This window comes from Lathamus discolor, chromosome 12, assembly GCF_037157495.1.
Source record: "Lathamus discolor isolate bLatDis1 chromosome 12, bLatDis1.hap1, whole genome shotgun sequence".
Classification (NCBI taxonomy): domain Eukaryota; kingdom Metazoa; phylum Chordata; class Aves; order Psittaciformes; family Psittacidae; genus Lathamus; species Lathamus discolor.
In genome coordinates this window covers 12,997,306-13,014,881 of record NC_088895.1, presented here as the reverse complement: position 1 = coordinate 13,014,881, position 17,576 = coordinate 12,997,306, and the positions used below count along the sequence as shown (strand labels likewise).

Sequence of the window (17,576 nt, the reverse complement as noted above, 5' to 3'; positions counted from 1 at the left end):
ATTTGAAGGAGAAAGAAAGCATTTGGGGGTGCCCGGGGCGGGGGGGGGGGGGGGGGGGGAGGCACTCCCCAGGAAGGTGCAGCACAAAAATAGATGTAATCTGCAAAGGCTGTCACATTGAAGTAAATCTGAAGTAACTCTATTGTCTTCAACGGGGTTACTTCGGGCTTACACCAGCGTGACTGAGATTTGCATATCGGCTTGGGCGTGCTCATCATGATAAGCGTGAGGGAAGGCGAGTGCTGACGCTGGGTTGCAGGTAAAATCAGCGTCCTCTTATCGCCTTCCTCCTGTGCTGAGACTGCGAGGCCTTCGCTTTATCACCCTCCTGAACTCAATCTCTGCTCTCATAATAACTGCTATGGATATTGGATAACTGTCGGCAGCCGGGATCCACACAGGGAAGGGAGGAGGCTGCCACAGCCAACCCCCGGCAATTTAAAGGAGGAGTAAAGCAAGCAATTAAACAATATTCAGCCAGAGGCAAACCGAACAGTGGGGAAGGCCCGCACAGCCCCATCTCCCTTGCAAATGCAGTCCCGTTTAGGAGCAGAGCCTCATTGTAATTGCCTGTCGTTAAGCTCTAGCTACATATAGAATGAAAGAGCAAAGCGTGAAGTAAAATTGCAAGATGCTTTTGAAAGAGTGGGATAATTTCTCCACCCGTAGGGATTCCAATGCCCTGTATGTTTGTTACTTCAAGTATTTGCAGAGGAAAAGCCACGTATCTGAACTTGCTCAAACCATGGAAACTCCCATGAGGGGTACAGCAGCTGCAAGCATGATTTTGGTGCCGTTTATCCCGGTTTAGGGCTAAGGAAGCGGTTGCTCCTCTGAAGGGAGCGCACCCCTCACACCAAGCCACTGCCTCATGAGTTGAGGCAACGTTCCCTTGGAGCCGACACCATGGTGGGACAGCGCTAGCAGAAGCCCAGCCGCCACTGGCTGGCACCAAAGGGCCCCCCCGTCCATTTCATCGCCGGGTTCCGAGGCACCAGACCCCGTAACAGCCCTAACCCCTACAGGCGGCAGCGCTGCACTATTTCACCTCCCGTAAGCGGAAGGATTCCGCGAGGGCGGGACGCGTCACCATTCGTGACCCCGCCCCGCTCTTCCCGCCCGGCCTATAAAGGGTTTCCGGCGAGCCGCGTCGCGCGCGTAGTATCCGTGCGCCGGCCGAGCTCGCTGAGGGGGCGGCCGCCATTTTGTTCAGAACTGGGTCTCTGCTGAGACCGGCGGTCGTGGGGGGGGGGCGGGGGGGAAACGAGGTTGTGAGGGAATAAGGAGAGCGGGGAGGAGAAGGGGAGAAACAAGACAGAACAAGGAGAGAAGTCGGGCCGGCCAAGCAGCGAGCCGGAGGGAGGGGAGCCGCGGGGAGGGGTCCGCCCGGCCGCTGAGAGGCGATGGCGGATATAGACAAGCTCAACATCGACAGCATCATCCAACGGCTGCTGGAGGGTGAGGGTCCGGGAAGGCATGGGGCGGGTGGCCGTGGGGTGGGTGGCGGCCGGGCCGGTCTCCAGGACCCCGCCCCTGAGGCGCCTCCGTGGTGCCTTCCTCAGCCGCCGCTGTTGCTCCGCGTCCTGCCTGCCCGGTGGGGTCGGGGGACCAAAATGGAGGGGCTTGCCGAGGCGCTTTGTCTTACCGGGGCTCGTCTCCGCCTCCCCTCCGGGCGGCTCTGCCCTTCAGCCCCAACTTTTCCCTCAGCCCGCGTGTTTCCGAGCTGTTCCCTGCTCTCTGTTCCCTTCTGCGCTCCCTGGTGCAGTGTTGGGATCTGCCGGCTGCCGCTCCTTCTCCTCCTCTGCAGGTCTTAAGGCGATGCTTAATTTAGTATCATTTTTGTAGGAAAGTGTTTTAAAACCCCTGGCTTTTCTCTTTCCTTCCATGCATGTACATGGGGTCTGTGCTTTGGCTAGGTAGTTGTGGGGCTCTGGAAATAAGACATAAAGAGTCTGTAGAGGCAGCTTTTTAAAAAGTCTTGAGATTTGCATGGATTTCAGGCTATCGTGGGTTTAGCTTTGATGAGCTGCTTGTGTTAATGCTACCATTGGGCTTTGGCTCTTAATTTATAACATATGGTGGCTTTCTAGGTGCGCAGAGAGGGCCGGATTTTGGTGTTTCAGTCTGTGGAAGGGCTTATTGTCTTGTATTGTTAGGGCTTTGGGTTGGCAACACTTGCTTGGGAGTTTCTTAAAGGAAAAACTCAAGTTGCAGGGGATGTCTTCAGCATCATTCCTTTGGTTGCAGGGGTCAGCACCGGACTAGAACTGTCGGCTGATTGTAAGGCAAAAGGCTGAGAAGTAGCCGGTGACAAATTTTCTTCTAGGCATCAAGGAAATTCGTCATCATTCAGGGAAGGAAGCTAGCCTGAGACAGCCTCATTTCACATATGGCAGGGCAAAGCATCTCTTCTGGACTCAGGTTTGAAGAGCTGGGTCAGGGATTTAACTTCTTTGCATTTGGCATGAAGTCATAGGATCAACTGGGTTGGAATCTGAGATGTTGCTGAGACAAATAGTGAAGAAATGTCTTTTGACTGTATTGCACCCTTACAAGATGTTGCTTGTGTAATGGTTTCGATAGCAAAAGGGCAGGCAGAGGAGCAATAGTGCTACTCCAGAAATTACTTGGAATTAAAAATCCTATAGATGCATTATGGGATTATTGAGCTTGAATAAATAGAAGTAAATAGAGTTTTTCCTCTGATATGTGGAGGTTTTTGCCTGTTACCATTTTAAGCTTCCCTGGTTTAAATTATTTAAAGGCTTCCTTTCATAAATTTAGACCAGGATTTTCCTAAAACTGTACTTGTGTGATTTGTAGATCCCAGGTCCTGTATGTCATGTGCTTGATGACATATTAATACATGCTCAGCTGCAGGTGTTAATTGCAATTATTACTTCATATCCCCTAGTGTAACTAGTGCAGTTTTCCAAAAGTGTAAGTTATTAATATCAAAAACATGGAACACGATAATCCTGGGAAGAGATTGAATCATTTTGAATTATTTCTCTTCTTTAAAGTTTCAAAAGTAGCGTGGTGTACTATGTCAGTGTGTTCTGTTCTTACCCAGCTTGTTTCAGTATTACACATTTGGAGGAGATGAGCATTCATAAATCAGACTTCCAAATGTTTCCTGACAAGATCTTCTGAGAGATGGTTCAAGCAAAAAAAGGTGTTACCTGAGGTTGCATCAGCTGCCAGAACTCTGAAAGTAATGCTTTTCCTCTATTGACATTTCAGCTGGGATTTTGGATTCCTTGAGGCAATGATTGTCTTTTGATATTTAAAATAATTACCAATGTTAGTAACCTGTGCTGATGCTTTTTTGTTGCTTAATAAATGTCTGTTACAAACATCTTTGCCAGACAGAGTAATGGTTGACCTTTGTGGCAGTCTGTCATTTTTATACTTTTCCAAAAAGGGCAAAATGATAATTCATTTTAGCAACCACTGCAATTTTGAGTGCTAAATTGTGTAAATTACTGTGCAAACATGATTCTCCTCGGTTGTTTAAAATGTACTTGACGTATTCTTTCCCTGAAATCATTAAGGTCTGGCTGGGGTAAGTGACCTGAGCCTCCAAGGTGGAGATTTGCATTGTGCTAAATAGAAGGGGAAAAAAGTAAAGTATGTTTAAGGATTCTCACCCTATATACATTTGGAGCAAACAAGAAAGACTTTTTCAGTGCAGTTCTGGTAGAACAACTGCGTAATGTTAGTTACACAAACTGTTGTGCCTATACCACAACTCTTAAGAGTTTCGACCTTTTTTTGCATGCAAATTAAAACCATACTCAAGCATGAAAACGCTGCAAAATCTACTATAATAATCATCTTACTCACAAAGTTGTGCAAATCCTTATGCACACTTTAATTTTTAGAGCAGTATGGTCTTTCATTAGAGCCGTTGTTAAACTGTATGCTTATTTTTTATAACAGCTTTAGGTGATTTTGCTAGTAAAATAACAAACTCAAGTGATAGGAGGTACTTGATGAAATACTTCAAATCAGTGAGAAACTACAGTCAAGTAGGTATTTGTGGTTTATAATATGCCTTAGCATTGCGCTGTTGGAAGAGATCAAGAGAGCTTCGCTGGTAATAAGTCTGGTGTAATGGTCAAGATGAAGTGAGGAGTGATTAATTAATTACTCTCACTTTTGTTCTTAGTATAGGGTATTAATAATGTATTTGTGAGGGAGGCTTATTTGTTTTCTGTCCTGACTTCTATGATGAAGTGATACTATTCTTACTTTTCCCCCAGATAGTTGATCCTCTCCCACCCACATCAGGCTAGTTAGCTGAAATTATTAGTTTGTTCTTTAAAAGCCTTGGAAGTGCATTTTTAGCTTCTGATTCGAAGGTAAATATTTTAAGTCTTTCTTGCTCTAAATGTTAAGAGTACAGAGCTATTTGGCTTTAAAATGTCCCAAGAAAAGATTGTTCTCAACCTTGGAAAGCCTTTCAGTAAAAACATTGAACATTCTGATCTTTTTTGCTGTAATTGAATTTATATGGGATGTTTTACCTCCTTTACTAATGAGGGCTGTGTTGTGCTAGGAACAATCTTGAGTACAGGTTGTCTAATCATGTCACTTTTAGTAACTGTACTAACAAGAATTTTCACAAGAGTAAGGCTTTTAAGGTATAGTAAATAACAGTATCCTTCACTGAGTATTGAAATGCTTCTGAAGTGTCCTTGATAGTGGATAAAGTCTCAAATACTTACAGAGCTAACTCGCTTTACTGAAATAAGAAGGGACAAACATTGCTCTCCTTCTGGGAAGAGTACTGTAGGACAGCAACTTGATGGTTCTGAGTTTGCAGCTGTGCATGGCTGCCAAGTCAGAACTGCCCCTAGACAAGAAGATGCTAGAAAAGCTCCCTGTAAGATGAAAAATCAGTGATGTCTTGTATGGTCATGGAAAGAGTTCCAGGAAATGTCAGAATTCCTGCTCAGCTCCAGGTAAAGAATGAGTGACAAATCCTGAGATTCCAAGTATAAGCATGGCTTCCTTTCCGTGTCATGTCAGATGGTGTTCCTGACTTGAGCCCCTTATCAGTTTCCTTCATCGGGTGTGTTGGCAGCTTTTCATAGATAAGCAGGGTCTGGTTTGGAAAAGGAGCTGATAGTAGTGTAACTAGAAAACAAGATTGAAATGTATTAGTCTTACCATGGTAACGACAAATGACAGGGTAAAATAACACCATTCAGCATACCTAACTGGAACCAAAGTTGAAATACGCTTCTGAAAATATTTTCTGTGCTTCAGCCTCTGCTAATGCTGTTAAGAGGAAACCAAATGATGAATGGAGGCTACTTAGGATAAAGCTATGTGAGGCTGGAGTGATGGTAGCCATTCTGAAAGCTGAAATCCTGGTTAGTGCACTAAAATCAGCAAAAAGACTCTAAATCCTCAAACTTTTCTGTTTATACACCCACAGATTTCTATTCCCGGTAAAGCCTGTTGTATAGCTGTCAAGGAGATATTCTCTCTAATTTGCTTTTAATGGGGAAAGAGGATCATCCAGTTATTAAAAATAGTTGAACCAAAGAGTTTGGGTAAACTTCTGCTGACAACAGCGAGGGCTGTTTCTTAGAAATGCATTTTTCCTCTGATTTTTTTTTTTTTCATGTTTCCACTAAATACGGCATTCACTGGGCTGAAGGGTCACTTGCTATTCAGCTTCATATGCTGCGATAAGTGTCTGTAATTCTCACAGATGTAAATATGAAATGTGGTCAGAATTTACATGGGTTGGGTGCTCTGATAAAGTTTCTAATAGACAAGTAGCACTTTTTGACCTTAAACCATATAATTTTCTGTAGTTTGTAGAGCTTCTTGTTAACCATTTCCTGTTGTGTTGCAGCAGTTTATAATAATGGGAAATAGGAGCCCTGCATTTGGAAGACAGGGACTAGATTCCTGTCAGTGCCGTGAATTCACTCACATTCTGCTTTTGCAGCCCAGTCATTAAAATGGAAGAATTTGTTATCTCTGAGTATTTGGGGTTGGTGTATGTGTTTGCTACATAGCTCTCTCCAGTGTGGAAGTAGACTACAAGATGGAAACTTGGCAGTGATGCAGAATCTTCTGTTTGATAATGCTGCTGTGAACTTTCATCATATTAAAAAGTAGACTACAAATTTCTCTTTTTAGAGGCTTGGGCACTGAGGAGTTGCTTTTCAGTTTCACTTTTCAATCTGAGATGATCTGATCAAAGTTGGTAGTGCCTGCAAGAAGGGAAAACCTTTTCTACATCAACCACTTTCAAGTTACTTTCTTTCTTTTGTGCTGATGGTGCAAAACTGTCATAAGGAACTGCTAAAAGCAAGGTGAAAAACAACCTGCAGTATTTTTGGAGATATCTCTGGGATTGCAAACATCTTAATGTAAAATGTGGTAAAGCTGAGAGATCTGTTTAGTAGCCAAAAATGAACTGACCTCCTGATAGACTATTTTCCTTAAAACATTTTCTGTACAAGTATTTGATTTTGTATTTCAGTTGACAGCATTTCAGCTGCTGCTTTTAATGTAATACAGGAAAATGAGATGTATCAGTGAAATTTCCACTATTTTTGAGTTCTCTTTTTGAATACTTTCCTAAGCATATGTCCCTTTCATACTAACCTTGAATAAGGTGATATACTCAGTCTTATAATATCATTTGCCTTCGTTAAAGGGTTGTGTGGCACCAAGCAGAATATTGGGAAATGCTTGTGATGGGGTGTGGTGTAGAAGTCTGTTGTACTCTATGTGCATGTGGTCTTCCGACTGTTGTACTCTCTAGATCCCATAGTTCTTGACCTATTTATCTTTCACAAACAAATACATAAAAGCTATCCTGGGTGTCAGGCAGAGTTCTAGCTCCTGGCAGCTGCAGCTATGTTTTGTACTAGCTCCATTTGCTTGCACCAAGATGTCAGGGGTGCTGTTAAATTCTTGCTGCTCATCCTTTTATTTTTCCTCCTCTGCTGGGGTTGCGCTCACCATTGTGTAATACACTCATTTTAGAGCTGGTGTTGGTTGGTGCTTTCCTGCAGTGTTCCTCCTTGTCTTGGAAAGCAATGTTAATTTTAACAGTTGGAACCCATGTTCAAGTCAGTACCTCTGCAGAGATGATCCAGGTTCCAGGAGTGAGTGATCTTTTCTGGAGTCTTTTCTATCCTGAGGAGAGCTTATTTTTCCAAACCTTCTCGTTACTTGTACAATGGAAAAGGTTTGTTAGAAGGTTACCCCAGACTGGACACTGAAATTAAAGCTCTTGAAAAATCATTTTTAAGAACAGGAGCATCTCTGAAAGAGGATGGGAATAAATTATTCTTTGGAAATAGTGCAGCAGTATGTGGAGACCAGGCACAAATAATATATTACTTGAAATGGGCTGACTTTTTTTCTCAGCTGATTAATCATTAACTTGTTCCACTGCAGTTCCAGTCTGTTGTTTGAGAGAGGTTATTGTTTATGCATTGAAAGAACAAATGTGTGAGTACAGCCCCATTGACCTGCTCTTTTGACTTTATGACCAAACTGCCAATTAGTATTGTACTTGTCTGATGTCTGTGAGCTTCTTTGATTTGGTCCAAAGCAGAGAGGAAAAACTGTAAACAACATATTTTTCATAGTTTATTGTTTTTGCCTTTCTTAGTGAGATTAAGTAACATGAAGGCTCAGAGAAATCTTAAGTCCTAGAGACTGAACAGCCCGCATTTCCTTGCCAGCTCTTTCATTGCGGATGAGAAAATCCTTGCACTAAAAATATTGATTTCTCAAACCAACATGCACTTCTGCATATTTGATGCTTCTGAAGCCAAAAATATTTTTTCTGAGCTTCTCAGGATGCATAGGTCAATGTGAGAAGAAATTGAACATGCTTATTTCTTCTGTGCCGATTCCATGTTGGACGAGAATGGTCTAAATGTCATTGGCAGGCAGTGTGCTACAGAGCTGAATCAGATTGTCCTGTTCTTCTTTCATCCTTCTGGTGTCTCTGCTAGTGAGCTTTTGGACTGCAACGAAGCATCATTTTGTCTTGTCAAGGTTTTCTGCAAGTAGATGACTAAAACTGCAGGAATATTATACTGGTTAAGTGAAAATATATTAGAGAAGCATGGAAACTTGTATCTGAAAACAGTTTTCAGATTTTCATTTAATCTTCAGCAGAAATTAATGCATATGCTTTATTCATGAGCTTTAGTGACTCAGTGCGCGACATAGTCCGTATATTATTTTATACTTTATGGATGTGCAATAGAGAGTTTGGCTTTAGCATTTTCTAGCAAGACCAAGTTGTAGAAAGCTAGATTTCTGGCTTTTCAGAAAGCTAAACACAAGTGTGGTGTATTATCTCAAAACCAAAGGTGAATTGTAAAATTGAAAAGCAGGGGAAGTGTTAACATAAGTCAGGCAGCTGGCCACTTGATTCTATTAATTTCTGTTCCTTATTGCTTCTGGATAGTTGGCATTTTGAGTAACTTGCTCATTGCTTGGGAGTGTTTGGAAAATTACTTTATGGATGAAAAAATGATTGTTTGGATGAAAAGCCTTATTTGTGATAAACTGCTGTGACAAAGATTTAACTTTCATTTATATGCTCCATTACTTCGGATGTTTTAATGGAAGACATGGAGTTTAGTGGTAATTCCAGTGTTGTCATGTAATGTCAGAGCTGAGTAATAATACACAGGCAGTGAGTAGTGAAGGAGCATGTATTGCTTGAAAGATATTATTAAAGCCGTGGCTTTTGACCTACAATTAAGTTATTGCAACTCTCAGGATATATTGTAATTTGACCTAAAGTTTAATTTGAAGCTTGTTTGAGGAAAAGTCTTGTGGTTTAGGAGATTGGCCATGATTCTGTAGGGCAGCCTGTGCCACCATGACCAGTACTTCTGGGAGTGAGTATGCAGGCTGGAGTTGTGGTAGGAATGCTGTAAGTGCTAGTAGAGAATTGCACCCAGTGACACTTGATTTTATGGATGGATATTACACAAGCATTATTTTATTCTTGGTCTAGATAAAGATGTATGCTGAGTCAACAGTGTTTCTACTCTTAATCAGAGGCTTGCATAAAAGTAGGAAGCTTCTGTGCTAATGAGAAATTGTAATGCCTTTGGAACACAACAGCTTTTGTTCTTACTCTTCCTAAAACATGCCTTCTGCTTCCCCACTTTTCCTCCTGCAGTTCTCTCTTCTTAATTCCATATAGTGCAAGGCCCAAAGTGACAGTACCGAGATTTGAGTCTGTAGCTTCCAGATTTGTCACTCTGAGGCTGAACAGTATCATGGGAATTAGACTCTAATGGTATCTGGAAGGTTATTTAGGAATTCAGGAAGGTAATATTGCATAGGTTCTTGTATTTGAAAGGGGTCAGGGGTTGTTGCTTGCTTTTTTTGCAACTGAAAACCAAGTTTTTTTTTATAAGAGAATAAATTCTTCATTTTCAATGCCATATGAGTTGTGCACAGTAAGTCCCTTAACTAGGCAACATTTCCAGCAATGCTTCTGTTTCTGGAGGTGTTGTCAGAGTGTTTCAGGCATCTGAGGCTGAAGTTCTGAGGTCATTTGGCTTTGATGCAGCTCAACCAATGGGTTATGTGGTAGAAGATGACTTTGCTTATTCCATAATCTTACTGGAGTTTGGAACAGGTTTTTATTGCTTCAGCCTAATCTGTACTCCATGTTGTTACTGGCTTGACACCAAATAAAAATACGATAAGCTGCACCAGTAATGGCGTAATCACCATTTTTATTTAGTCTTACCCTAACCCTGATAAATGCTGCTGCATGGAACTTGGCCATAGGTAGAGTATTGCTGCCATAGAAATGTCCTTTGTATTTCTAGGCAACAGAAATAGGGCACGGGGTGATAGGTAAATGGAGGATAAGCTGTGCTGATGGCTGTAGAAATATGTCCAGGTCAAGCTGGTGTCGTTGTTGCCCAGACTAGGACAGAAAGCTTTGATAGGTACTAAAGAGAACCAACTATTTTGAATTGTTTTAGTTGGGGAGATTGGAGCATTAATGGAGGGAGTGAAGGACTGAGGGAAAAAGTGGTCTGAGGCTGGGAGATAAATGTCCTACTGGCTTGTCTTTAACTGTGCTCAAAGGCAATGATAAGGAGAGCTGTTTTGTGGTTGTGATGAAAGAATATTTCCTTATGTATAGTTCTGACCTTCCAGTCATACCCTTGTTTTTCTTTCATGGCTGCTAAGTGCATTGTAGAACGGGGCAGTACAGTATTTATTGGTAGTGTAGCCTTGGTTAGATACTGTCTTGGGTAATTGTACAAGCTTCCCTAAACTATCATATATTTCAGCTACCTGGTTGATGGTTAAATGGGAGACTTCCTTTTCCCATCTTCAGATGGCTTTCCAGAGAACAAGTGTATAACTGCTTCAGTAAAAAAAATGTCTATATGGTCACATTGTCCAAGATATGTTTTATAACTAAAAGGACTAAACTGATGCTATTTAAAATGTGGCATTTAACGGGGGAAGTGTCAAGCCTTGAATTCTGTTAAAAGAAAGTAACATACAACTGACACAGAAGATGCTGCCCTTTCTCTGGTGACAAGACAGTGCATTTTCACTTCAACAGACTGATATTACCCTGTTATCATCTCATTCTGCATTACAGTGGCATTTAGTCAGGCTCTTAAAATAACAGCAGGGTTGTTGTTGATTCTGATAACTGAGTTCTGACTCCTTCCAACAGTGCGAGGATCAAAACCAGGCAAAAATGTCCAGCTTCAAGAGAATGAAATCAGAGGATTGTGCTTGAAATCCAGAGAAATCTTTCTGAGTCAGCCTATTCTACTAGAACTTGAAGCTCCACTAAAAATATGTGGTGAGTGCTGTGATCGTGATTTGATACCTGGGCGGGGGGTGTCAGGTAAATGCAGCTCTTAAGCAGAGAACAAATGCCAAATGTTATTTTCACTTACTAACAGTGAAACTGATAAAGGATTGTAGCAAAAGGAAAAGTAAAACCCTGCTGGATGCTTAGGAGTTTGGTTTCACCATACTTGTACACAGTGGTGCTTGTTTTGCGCCACTTTCATGTCCAGTTATGCTAAAAGAATTAAGAATGTCAAAATGAAAAACTCAGTAAATGCACTTTTAAAAGCTTCTAGTATTTTATCTTACTCCAACACTGAGGGATTTACTTCAAATTGAAATAGATTGTTCAGTATTAGACATTGGTCATCTAAAATTGAGCTTTAGTGTTCAGTTAGATGCAACTGAACATGCAGTTGGCTTCTCAGAATCTTGATTTTTGTTTTACAAATGTGAGTATTTCTAAGTGGATACATACATCTTAGTGCAGTTAACCGTTGCACTGCATAGATGCCAGACTTCAGAATGTGGTCATTTTATATCCAGTAAGATAAACTGATCTCTAAGTGTGCAGTATGTCACTGCAAGCTTTTTCTTTTCTGAAGCATCATTCCTTTCTTTCTTTAGATCAGACAAAGAATGTAGCAATGGGTCACTTACATGTCATTTCCAAATAATCTTTGCAGGTGATATCCATGGACAGTACTATGACTTGCTTCGACTCTTTGAATATGGAGGCTTTCCACCAGAAAGCAACTACCTGTTCCTTGGTGATTACGTTGACAGAGGAAAACAATCTTTAGAAACCATTTGTCTTCTATTGGCCTACAAAATTAAATATCCAGAGAATTTTTTCCTCCTCAGAGGGAACCATGAATGTGCCAGCATTAATAGAATTTATGGGTTTTACGATGAATGTAAGTAATAGATGTGTACATCATCATCTGGGGATGATGACGATGATGCTGTATACTTGGGTTAAGTTAACCTGGAGAATAGGCTGGTGTTTACAGTGGTTATGTTACAGTGGCTGCAGCTACTTCGTATTAAGACTTGTAATGTTTAAAACAAACATGACATTGCTACACAGTTAATGTACCAGTGCTGTCACTGCAGGGTGCACTGGTAGACCTTACCCTAACATAAGAAGCAGTTCTATAGTGAAGTGTATGTTCATGTTTCAAAGGATATGACTTAATCCAGATAATGTAGAGGAGATAAAACTGATAAGCTAATTGTGCAGTGAAGCGTTCTCACAACTTTCATTATGGGACAGACTTGGCTTGTAGCTTACAAGATGTACTCTCTATGTCTTGTTCTCCTTCAGTGAGGAAACAAAGATGTGTGGTATTTCAGAGTTGACTCCTTGGAGATTAATCACAGGCTTAGTCATAGATGGCAAATATGTTCAGGGTTCATGTCTGTTGGGAGAGTTGCCTTGAAAGTAAAACTGTAGTAGTTTCAATTTTCAGCCCTGTTTCTTTGCCTAGGGAGATTATGTGGTACAGCAGAAGAAAATCTGCTTTCCAGGAACTGCTGTTTTCCTCTAAAGAAAACAGTAAATGGCAGGATTTTCCAAAATGGATCAAATTCTCCAAGGGATAACTTTCCAAAGCAGAGTTGGGACTGGAGAGTCTGGCTGCCAGCAATGGGATGTTATTCTGTTGTCAGACCAGTGCTGTCATCAGAGCTGCTTCAGAGAACTCTTGCCCCACTGAACGAACCTCTGCAACTTTCTTCTGAGCAGTGAAGTGTGTCAGTGGGTATCAGGAGATAAATTGTGTATAGGCTTTAATGCTAACTTTTTGCAAGCCTTAGTAAAGTTAATGCTGTTAGGTTGATTGTAGCTGTGATGGAAAAGCGTATTGACTGTTTTTGTTCCAAAATGTCTTCCAGGTAAGAGAAGATACAATATTAAGCTGTGGAAAACCTTCACAGATTGTTTTAACTGTTTACCAATTGCAGCTATTGTGGATGAGAAAATATTCTGCTGTCATGGGGGTGAGTTCCTTAGTCAGTACATAAGAAACTAACACTCTAGTGTCAGTCATGGCAGTTTTCTGTTTACGTTGGTGAAGCTTCAGAATCTGAGGGATTTTTTTTCTCTGCCTTGGTGCATGTTTGAGGTAGGGTTGAGCTGGATTAGTGTCACCTTGGTGAATCATTGAGCTGGTAATTTTGTCACTTCAGACACAATTATCTGCTTTTGCTTTTGTACCAGAAGGCACACTGAATAGCCTCTCATTTTGAGTAAAGAGTCATTGTAGTTTTTTTTAGACTTGCATGACTGGGAGTTTTATGTACATTGTGAAAACAAGTGTTTGTTTTTTTTTTTTTTTTGTAGAATCATAGAATGGTTGGAAGGCAGCTTTAAAGATTGTTTGGTAGAATCCCCCCCTGCCAGGGCAGGGACATTTTTCATTAGACCAGGCTGCTCAAAGCCCCGTTTAACCTGAGGGGTTTGGAATTTCATTTGTAGAAATGGGCTCTGTTATGCCATGTGATACCTGCTTCATGCTGCTTTTCAAAGTAATAAAATACATACTGCACCTTTAATGTTTTATCACTTGCATGTGCCAAGAAATCTGTATCAGTGAGAAATGGTATGAGGTCTGTTTTACACTGTATTTCATCTTGTCAGGCCTGGTGGTTAAAATGAACATACCAAATGGTTTCTAGTATTAATGCCTCTTATTTAACAGCTCTTTTATCAGACACTTGCAAAATACTACAGTGAGATTACTATAATCCTGTAAGATGTGGAAATGACTTTGCTTATCTTGATTCCAGTAAATAATCTAGTAAATGAACATATCCCCAAAGCGACTTGTCTTCTGTTACAAAAGCTTTAAAACAAATGAAAAGCAGTTAACGTTGCAAATGAGCTATGTAAAATCTGTTTGAATACAGATCGGTTTTAAAATATTAGTTCAGTCTTGAGAGCAAAGTTGGATTAAGCTCTGAGCTGTGTGTGTCTTACAGGCCTGTCACCAGACCTTCAGTCAATGGAACAGATCAGACGAATCATGCGCCCCACTGATGTACCGGATCAAGGTCTACTGTGTGATCTCCTGTGGTCTGACCCTGACAAGGATGTCTTGGGATGGGGTGAAAATGACAGAGGAGTGTCCTTCACATTTGGTGCTGAAGTGGTTGCTAAATTTCTCCATAAACATGACTTGGATCTCATATGTAGAGCTCATCAGGTATTCTAGTTTTGTACATTAAACCGTAGAGTAATTTGGGTCCAGAGGGACCTGAGGTGCTTACCTGCTCCAACCCTACCCGCACATACTAAGTGCAGAACAAACCAGTGTGAGCCTGAGTTGCTGAGGATCTTATATCTGCAAGAATATCTTGTATCTTCAGGGATCAAGATTCCACTGTCTCTGAGCAATTTGTCCCAATGTTTAACAGTCCTTGTAATGAAACATTTTTTTTTCTTAATACTTGTGAACTGTTGCTGGATTCCTGATTCCTAAACCAGACTGTCTTGAACCCAGCAGAATCCTGATTTTCTCATTCTTAATAAACTCTGAACCATGTCCTGCTGTGGGTTTCCTCTTCCGGTATGAAAGTCTGGAACTCATGCTCCTTAGATGTAGCCAGTCTGTCAGCAGCTGGCTCAATTAAAGCCACTTTGCATCTTGGCAGGAAGTTGTTCAGTCTTAATATTTCTGCTTTCTCTCTAAAGGTTGTTGAAGATGGATATGAGTTTTTTGCAAAAAGACAATTAGTAACTCTCTTCTCTGCCCCAAATTACTGTGGAGAATTTGATAATGCGGGTGCCATGATGAGTGTGGACGAAACTCTAATGTGCTCTTTTCAGGTATGGTATCTGGTTTCACCTACTGGTTAGTGCAGTTACACTTTAAATTTGTTCTGGTTAGAATCACTACTTCACTGTTACAAACCCATGCTGCTTGTTTCAAATGGATCTTTACCAACATGTAGACAGGGCTGTGCTTGCACTTACATCTTCAACAATGTGATAAACCCATGCTGATGTGAGTAGGTGAGCTGCTTTACGCTGGGATTAAATCATCCAAGCAGAGCTCTTAGCTGTCTGCCTGCTTCCATTGGCACCAGCTCTCAGATCAGCTGCTCTCAAGCCCTTGTCCGAGCTCTTGAGCAGGAAACACATTTAATTCCTGGTGTGCTGATGACTTGCTCAGATGAGCTGTACAGTGCCTTTACTAGTGAGTTAATTGTTTGCTGGTAAGAGAGTTAAAGCTTTGTGCTAAACACCTGAACTATCTTTTTCAGATTTTGAAACCTGCAGAGAAAAAGAAGCCCAATTCCAGCCGACCTGTAACGCCTCCCAGGGGCATGATCACAAAACAGGCAAAGAAATAGTCACTTTGGCTCTGCCTTGCTGGGACTTGTATCATAGTATATAACCTCCATTTTTAACACTGTCGTGTACTGTTCAGCTTGCTCAAAATAGATAATGTGTTTGTGGTTTTCCTTTTGATTTGATGAATGGCATTTGCTGGTTGTACCAGCGAATGAAAGACTTTCTTTTTCTCCCTCCCAGGAAGAGTTTTAAACTGTCCTTTTGCTGGTGTTACAGCTGCGCTCCACAGTGTCCCACACTCGGGGTAATCCTGCAGCCGACTTCCTGACCTGTACAATGAGTAGTGTAAACGCTTGTTTTCTTCTTTAGGATCTAAAGAGGGCACTGGTGTGCTGTGAGAGTAGAGATTTGTTACTGTCAGAAATTACATACTGTTTATACAGACCACTGTGAACTTTTTTTTTCCCTAAGCTTTGTTTTAAAGGGATTTTCTTCTAATGTCGTGTCATGTACACGTTTGTTTTATTGCTGTCAACATTAGAAATAACCTTCAGCCTCACCAGCCTCGCTGGGATGATGTATATTTAATTCAGACACTCCCCCCTCTCCGTACACTCCAATGAGAATTAAAGCCATCATTTTAAGTGTTTGTGTCTCTTTCCTGAAGCCAAAGTTCGCTTTGCCTGTGACCCACCTCGCCGAGCTGGCAGGGCTCTCCTTTCATCCCGCCTTCCTCTTGGAGACGGAAGGAAGTGCCGACTCAAAATAGCAAGTAGAAATGCTGTGCTGTTGGTCCTGCTGTGCTCACAGTGAACACGTTTTTGTACAGTTCCCGTGTGGTCGATCGAGTGGAGCATTTTCCAGCGGCGGCCGTGTCGGACAGACGGGAGCTACAGAGGTGGCTCTGGATCTGCCGGAACGGGGTTTGTGCATTTTAGCCTAAAGACTTTGTTCTACAAACGTAGACAATGGCTTGGGAAGCCAACCAGGGGCGTCGATCTCGATCTCCAGTTTCTATGAATCTCTCACAAAATCTTGTTTTTTAAATACTGTTAATCTTTTTTTGACGGATAACAGTGTACAATACCATGTAGTGAAAATCACTTATTAAATGAAGAAGTTGTTAAATCTTCTCAGTGTCAGTTTATCACAACATAAACACTCCTGCTCGCAGAGGATGTCACCTAGAGAAATAAATTGTTCTGGAAACCCCCACATTCTTGGTTTGGATTTGTGTGAGCTACCAGCACTAGAGATGTGCGCCGGGCACGCTCGGCTGTGTTCACCTTTCTGTGGTTTGAGTGGGGTTGTTCACTCAAGTACTGCTCTGAGAAGGTTGTAGCTGAGGATGAGACCCATTTCCTCTGGTTCTTAGTGAAGGAGGAACCACTGCCAGCTCTTTGTGGCCAGGTTTGGTGTGCCCTAGCCAGTGTGGGTCATGTTGAGGTGAAGGGTGAGGTGTGATGTGGGCTCTGAGCATCTCACACCTCCATTTGCCACTTTGTGTGCCTGTGGAAGACACGAGTTATTGAGCAGTGTGCCTGCTGTAGGGGGAGATTGGGATGAGCCACCAGTGCTTTTCTGGTGGCCACTGGCGAGTTTTCCCTTGCTTCTGGACAGAGCTGAGCTTTCCGGACAAGAAAAGCAGCCCCCAGCCATTGTTTTTACTTCTTTAATGTAGTTCTCTACCAAATCTAAGAATATTTTTCTTCCTCCAAGCACCTTTTCTGCTCTACAGCTAATAACCCAGCTCTTGATAACTTCTGATGAGCTTGTTAGATAGGTTTTGGTGATTGCCTGTCAGAGGCTTCCTTACCAACTTTTACCCTTTAAGACACTTCTCTTTTACCCTTTAAATCACTTCTGTGGTTTTCTTTACAGCTCTGGTTTTAATCCCTCCTAGTACAATAGTCTCCTGCATGTCTTTGTAGATCTAGTGATAATGGAGCACAAGTGGAAATGGTTTTATGTGATTTGTGCCAACACATGTTAAGCCGTATGCAGCTGTCCCCCCACTGACTGCTGTGCCTGTCGCTGTGTCACATCTTCCTCTGCGACTTGTTTCCTCCTTCTCTCCTCAGATGCGGTTTCAGTGACACGCGCCTGGTCTGGGCCGCGTTCCCTGGCGCTGCTCCCGGATCACGGCTGCTTGGGGTGAAGGAAGTACCATGGCAGTGGAAGGTTCCTGTCCCACCCCAGAGGAGGAAGGGAAGGCGACTTGCTGCTGGTGCTGCGGGTTGAGATCAAAAGCTCAGAGGCAGGTTTTATTCCCATTTCTTGGGGATTTTTGATCAGTAGAGGGAGAGAGGGAGCAGCAGGTACAGATTTTCTATTGTTTTTCTATAATGATACGTGTAGGAACATCCAGTTCAGGAACAGCAGGTGCTGTGGCTCCAGCAGGCACTGTGCCTTGCTGCAAATCTCCACCAAAGCAGGA

The 17,576-nt window shown here is 42.1% G+C and overlaps 1 protein-coding gene across 2 annotated transcripts; it reads left to right on the top strand.

Moving 5' to 3' along the window:
• Nucleotides 1–1,287: 1,287 nt before the first annotated feature.
• On the top strand, nt 1,288–16,354 carry PPP1CC (protein phosphatase 1 catalytic subunit gamma). Of its 2 annotated transcripts, none has more exons than XM_065692798.1 (7): nt 1,288–1,458; nt 10,721–10,852; nt 11,529–11,759; nt 12,739–12,843; nt 13,825–14,048; nt 14,537–14,671; nt 15,109–16,354. In XM_065692798.1, the coding sequence occupies exons 1-7, from the start codon at nt 1,404–1,406 to the stop codon at nt 15,196–15,198; spliced, it is 972 nt and encodes a 323-aa protein (XP_065548870.1). In that variant the 5' UTR covers nt 1,288–1,403; the 3' UTR covers nt 15,199–16,354. The 2 variants fall into 2 exon arrangements, with proteins under 2 accessions (XP_065548870.1, XP_065548869.1); XM_065692797.1 differs by lacking the exon at nt 1,288–1,458 and adding an exon at nt 1,465–1,807.
• The last annotated feature ends 1,222 nt before the right edge of the window (nt 16,355–17,576 follow it).

Bases quoted from the DNA above. Each gene is read 5' to 3' on its own strand.
- PPP1CC (XM_065692797.1), top strand. From the start codon at position 1,477: ATGGGGCGGGTGGCCGTGGGGTGGGTGGCGGCCGGGCCGGTCTCCAGG. The intron at 1,808-10,720 runs GTCTTAAGGCGA...TCCTTCCAACAG, and splicing joins CTCCTTCTCCTCCTCTGCAG to TGCGAGGATCAAAACCAGGC. The intron at 14,049-14,536 runs GTATTCTAGTTT...TTCTCTCTAAAG, and splicing joins TCATATGTAGAGCTCATCAG to GTTGTTGAAGATGGATATGA.